The 6,779-nt window shown below is 28.6% G+C and overlaps 1 protein-coding gene across 1 annotated transcript in view; it reads left to right on the top strand.

Moving 5' to 3' along the window:
* The window catches only part of LOC106459760 (type I inositol 1,4,5-trisphosphate 5-phosphatase-like), a 104,881-nt gene that overhangs the window by 39,151 nt on the left and 58,951 nt on the right, over window positions 1–6,779 (top strand). The window contains exon 5 of the mRNA XM_013919414.2: window positions 1,427–1,490. Within this exon, the coding sequence (XP_013774868.2) occupies window positions 1,427–1,490 (64 nt within the window). The remainder of the gene's footprint in view (window positions 1–1,426; window positions 1,491–6,779) is intronic.

The following is a 6,779-nucleotide window of genomic DNA, read 5'->3' as shown; positions in this document are numbered from 1 at the left end:
GAAATTACGAACATTGCTCAACATCATGAAAATTAAACCTTATTTTCAATAAGCAATCCTGGAAAATATTTAGGGGTGCTTAACTTTTTTCCAGGTGTATATATCATTATTTGCTGTTTATTTGTATTTTTGGACATTTTAATATGGTATTGTCTTTGAGTATAGTGCAGTTTACTGAAGAAATGCTCTACTGCTACACTTCCAGCCAGAATGCAGAGTGAAGTTAATGCCGCTGCAGGCAGAGCTGGGTATCTATCTGCAGCATCCTTCCAGTATCTCACTGCTGTGAATTTTGGATTGTTTAGAGAAGGTTCTGCTGTGTATTGACTGAATTCTGAGTGCAGAGCTTCAGTTATCTTCCCCAAGAGAAAACATTTTCTTGTAGTAGTAAAACTCATGACTCTGAACTGACTTCAGGAAAGGATTCGGCACTCTTGTTTGCATCCATGGCTTCTTTACAGTGGTAGACACATTCCTTTCAGTTATTCCTTTCCATTTTTCACTCGGGACTACACAAAATTCATTAATGGATTGCCTCACAAAAGCAACATCTTTAGGTGACAGCATTTCTAAAATTTTACTGCACTTTTCTGTTGGTGCGACCTCGGTACTGTAATCCAAGCAAGTGGAAAGCTTGACTTTTATAATGCGGTACATCTTGTGTACCATCTCTTTCCAGTTTTTTTCTGCACAGTTAAAACTGGTTTAAGATTTTCTTCCTGAAACGCAAGCTTGGCATAAATTTTTGTTTTGCTATTAATGAGTGGATAAAACCCAAAAATCAGAGCCCCTAACTAAATTTCTTATACTGACAAGACAAATAGTAGGTGCTTAACAATTGGACTATATTTCCTATACAGATAACACAAATGGTAAGTGAATAACAGTTGGACAGTATTTCCTATGCTGACAATACAAATGGTAGGTGATTAACAGTTATGTAATTAAAAATTGGTGTAACTTTACTGTAGGAATGGTATAAGTTTCTCATGAAATTCTAGTACATGTATTTCACAAATTGAACTTGTTCAGTGTATTAAATTTCTTTGTAGGATTGTCTTTTTTTTTTTCTGAAAAAATTAAGATAAAGAAATATTAAATGATAAATTAGTAGTGTCAATTTTCTAATGAAAAATCATACATCTATAAGAAAATGTCAGTCATTTAATCTTGAATCTTAATTTACTGATGTTATAGAAAGTGATCTTTCACTTTAATCTATAAATATGTAATGATGTGGAATCTTCTTTTACATGTTTTTACATTACAGATGTTGATTTGTAATCTTATGATCTTATGTAACAGTGTAGTACTATTTCTGTAGATTAGTGTTTCAAACTTTGTTACAGAGTTAACTTTGTTAAAATATGATGTATGAGTGCTTGTTTTCTGGTTATATTGATGTTATGTTTCCTAATCTACTCAGGCCCTAGGCAACTTGTATTTTATCCACAACTCTCTGAAGAATGTTCAGATCTGGGATTTTCATGGTGAGTAAACATCATGTTCCTCAAGTGAAAAATCAAAATCTATATTGTTTTTTAATAGATGTGATGAATGTGTTTAATTTTCTCATATGTGTTGTTATGTGTTACATTTTATGTGAAACACTATTGAAAAAAATTTAAACTGTTGGATTTTTTTTTGATAACCTACTTATCAGTTTATTTGCTGTATATTAATATATGAACTGTGATATGTAAAGTTAAATGAAAAATAAGTTGTTCTTCTTTTCCAGTACAAAAGTTTGCTATATTTAACTTGGGAATAAGCATTAAATTGTGTTGTGATGAAAATTGTAGGAACGTTTTTTTTTTTAATTATTCCTATTGGTATTCTATGAGTGATCTTGGTTTGATGTATGCAGACTTCTCTTGTTGTTAAAGAGTCCATTCTCTCAAAATAATATGTGTTACATGTTCCTCAAACTGTCTCAGCACCTGCTGTGATTGTTACATGTTATCTGATAATTAACTTTATATATTAAAGAGTTCTCATACTTGACATATGAAAATTCCATAATTTAGACACATTTAATCATCATACATCAATATTAACAGCATTAACAAAGAGTGTGATTATTATTATAAGGCATTTAGGTACAAAGCACTGGTAAATTTTAGAGATTTTGACATTTGTGATGGAGAATTATTCATGGGAAAAACTCTTAAAAGGAACCAGGCCCCCCAGTGGCACAGCGGTATGTCTGCGGACTTACAATGCTAGAAACTGGGTTTCGATACCTGAGGTGGGCAGAGCACAGATAGCCCATTGTGTAGCTTTGTGCTTAATTCCAAACAAACAAATAAAAGGAACCAGTAGTCATATTAGTTATGCAAATCTTGATATTAAGTACACATGTATTAAAGTTAAAGGAATTAAGCTGTCAATATGGAAATGGCATCCAATCTAAATAGATTTTTGTTATGAATGTGCTTCAAAAAGTCTGTTGTAATTTTGTTGTCCAAAAAAACAATAACTGAGAATCATGATTTTCAAATGTAAAATAATGTTGCTGAGAATTCAGGCAATTCATAAACAACAACATGAGAAACCTGAGAATTGAAGTACGAAAGACCTTTGTCTATCCAATTCTTTTTAGAATGACTTAAAAATAGATATGTCAGTCTGAATTGATTGTGACATTGTTAGTTTATAAAAAAAAAACCCATAAGTAATTGGACCGATTGGTTGTAAAAAAAAAGTAAAAAGATATGTAAAAATACCTTTAACATTATTGTGCAAAAAACCAAGTTAAAAAAATTTACTAATGTTAACATTATTCTCTTAAATGTTAACATTTAAAGGTTGTATATTAAAACTGGCACTGTAAAGATTAAAATTCTATGACCAAACTATCCAAGAAATCAACATATTCATGTATAGTTAATGTGTTTTTATCTAATTTTCTTTAAAATCACATTCAAAAAAATCTGTTTTGTATACTTAAATTAGCAATGTTTGACATTATGTATTTTTTGTGAATTTCTGAAGAATAATTAAATGTACCTGTTGTTTTAAGGTTTGTTGTAAACAGTCCTAGTTGTACATGCAGAAAATTTTCTACCTCCCTTAAAATGTGTCCAGCTTCTTTTGAATTTGGAAATTTGGTGCATTAAATAGTGAAATTTGGAATCTTTAAAAACTAGCAATAATTTGTTAAGTATAAACACATTGATAGCAGTTTTCCAACATTTTAATTTTTTCATTGACTTAATTATTTGCATAATATTTAGAATTGTGAAACATGCTGACAACTGTATCTAGGAAGGCCCTTTTAATCATAAAATATTTGTAATGTTACTATTCTTGTTTATACAGTATCTTTGTACTAACACGTAAAAGTGAAGTGAGAAAAACATCTAACATTCTTGGTTATGCATTACCCTTGACACAGCATGCTTGTGATAAAAGTGTCATCTGCCATCTGTTAAAAAATAAGAATATCATTAGTCACAGCATTTAAACCCAATGTTGCAGATTTGTAACAACTGCAGGATTGAGAATGTTACACGTAAAATTAGGAAATTCACAGATTGTTTTTGGTATTGAGAAAGGGGTTAATATATGACTCCAGAATTATCCAAGGCATGTAATATTGTATTCTTTTAATATCTTTTTAATTATGTTTTCCCTAGAATTAGAATTTCTATTCCTTATTGTAAGTTTAATTTCAGTTGATTCAAAGCATACAAACCAGTTTGACCAAATGCTGTATAATCTAAGTTAACAAAAGAGTAACTCCCATCTATTAACAAATTTTGTTTTAGTATGTGCAAAAGAACTTCGAAACATTAAAAGACATCTTAAAACTAGGGTTGGTAATATGAAGAAAATCAGTCATTCAGCAAAAAGGAATGTGCAATTAAATAATTGTTTATCTTTCTTTAAATCATTAAAAAAGTCAGAAGGTGATGTTTTGATTTTAAAAAATATTTTTATGCTTTTAAGAAAACTGTTACCATTGTTATATTAATTTTCAATATGCTTAAAATTTAGAAATCAAAAATTAACTATATTTTTGAACTTAAAAAAAATAAAGTTTAACTAATTTATTTTGTAGCTGACTCAGCTTCTGTTTGTATGCATGATTTAATAGACCAGATTTTTCAGGAATGATTTATAATGTGTTATACCTATGTTTTTAAATAAAAAGATTAATGCATGTTTAAGGAAATACATCTTACTTTTTTTTCTTTTTCAAATTATACAATCTAAAGTGTTTTATAGATAGCCTTGTGCTTTTTGTTTCTGTGCCAAAGAAGAGGGCCTATGTTAATTTAAGTTTATTACAATTTTTGAAATGAAGAATTATAGTTACGTATGTATGTGTAAACATCTAACATTAAAAGCTAGTGTGGGGTGTCTGTCATCTCACTACAGTTTATTTTTAGAATGTCCTTGTGGTAATTTTTATTCTTTTGTGCACTGGTTATTTTGGAAAATGACGTTTGTGGTGACATACTTAGAATGGCTGGATATATACTTATAATAACATGCAAGATGCATAACAGGACATTACTTTTTTGGGTAATTAATATTGTAACACTGTAGTCTGTTCACTTTTTTTTTTCATCTTGGAATCTGTTTATTAGCAATTACTCATATGAGTTTTCTGATCCACTTTTCTCCACTCATTGGCCTTCATGGTGTATTTTTAGCTTTTTTTTTAATAGTTTTCCCTCTATTTTTATCATGCTCTTAAGAAGTACTGCTTGAATTATAACATTCAAAGAAGTGTCTAACAAAGGAGTTATCTTTTTTATATTTAGTTTATGTATCATATGTAATTATAATGAATAGTGTCATGTTTATTATAAATTATTTCACAAGACTTAATTTTCAAAATGTATTGATCAAAAAGTGAAATCATGAAACTTTACCATAAATATACTTTATATAGATTTATTTTGTAGAAACTTCATTATTGAAAGAAAATACTTAGGCAGTAATGGTAGAGGTATAAGAAAAACTACATATAATAGATGACTAAATACCTTTATTTCAAAGCCTAAGTTAAGCTTTATATGTTCTCATTTAATTGACTTGTCTTCAGTAACCAGTAAAAAAAAAATAGAAAAAATATGCATCGTAAAAAATTTCCAGCTTCATACCTCAAATTATTTTTAGAGCTGCTTATATAGTATATGTTTATGACAAATTTGATCTATTTGAAACTTTGCAGGATGAAGTGTAAGTAAAAAAAAGTTGTTTTTCATAATAGTGAAATAAGTTATTCTTTGAATTCTTACAGTGTGACTAGACACAATTTTTGCTTTACCTATATATGTGTGTGTAAAACTGACTCCAGTATATATGAAACACATGTAGATAAGGTTTGAAATAAAAAGAAATATCAATACTATATATTTCCCCCCAAAAATGCACACACACACAGATGTAAGAAAGTAAAGAGACTGGTACAGAAGTCAATACAAAGTTTATTTAACTAGACTGTCAAAGTATATACCTGAAGTAATTTGTATGATAAACACTGGCACCTAAACAAATGTAAATGTATCAAAATAGAAAACTGAAGAAAAATAACAAATGCAGTAAACAAAAGAAACTTAATGGAAATATTTTCACTTCTTTGTGTAATATTTTTATAAATTTGAATTTTCTAGTTTTCATGGAAAACCTGCTTTAAGTTAATTATTCTCCAGCAATTTCAGTAGACATTTTCATTTAAAATATATATATATATATATATATATATTCATTCTTTGCCCATCCATATTAAATCAATTTATCATCACATATGTTTACTTAGAAAGTTGGGTTTGGTTTATTTATTGTGAAATGAGGTTTGTGTTAGTACTTTTTATGAAACCTTAAAACTTTTATTAAGCAAGATTATCATTAATAAATCTTATTTAGTATGTTTATTAAAAATTTGAATAAGTTAATATATATTAAAATATAAATTGTGATATCTTCCATTTAGAAATAGTGTTAATCTACTGTAGAATTAAGCATGTTTTGATATTCACTATGTACATGAAAACCTGGTTTAAGCTAATGTTGTGCTTAAGTTAGCATACTGTAGAAGGAAGTATGTGTTAATCTTTGTATCTTGTACATTTGAAATCAGGTTTGGGGTAATGAAGTTTTTATTCATTTTCAACTCGTATTTTAGAAATTAAGGTTCAGTTTGGTTTATGTTGCTTTCCGTTCTGTATTTTAGGAATTAGATTTAAGCCAATATACAGTGATGTTTGCATTAATCTCATTTAGCTTAGTGTTCTGTGGAATAATGCTTGTGTTCATTTTAATCACATAACCAGGAAATCCAGATTGTTTTTACTGTATGATGATATCTTTGATAATATTCATCCTGAACCTTTAAAATTTGTACTGTGTTAGGATATTATAAAATAATGTGTATATTAATTTACATGTTGTATCTAGAAATTGAAAAGTAGTTAATCTGCTGTGAAATTAAGTTAGTATTAATTACATGCAGTACAGGTCTATATGTAGTTATGTTTTGTTGTCCTTTTAAAAACTTTATTGTTGAAAAGTACACCATAATGGATATTACTCAGTGTATTTGATGTTCATGTTATGTGGTTCTTGTTAACTCAGTGTACTATTTGATGTTCATGTTATGTGGTTCTTGTTAACTCAGTGTACTATTTGATGTTCATGTTATGTGGTTCTTGTTAACTCAGTGTACTATTTGATGTTCATGCTATGTGGTTCTTGTTAACTCAGTGTACTATTTGATGTTCATGCTATGTGGTTCTTGTTAACTCAGTGTACTATTTGATGTTCAT

Source organism: Limulus polyphemus, unplaced genomic scaffold (genome assembly GCF_000517525.1).
Source record: "Limulus polyphemus unplaced genomic scaffold, Limulus_polyphemus-2.1.2 Scaffold657, whole genome shotgun sequence".
Classification (NCBI taxonomy): Eukaryota; Metazoa; Arthropoda; class Merostomata; order Xiphosura; family Limulidae; genus Limulus; species Limulus polyphemus.
This window is presented reverse-complemented; position numbering and strand designations above follow the sequence as displayed.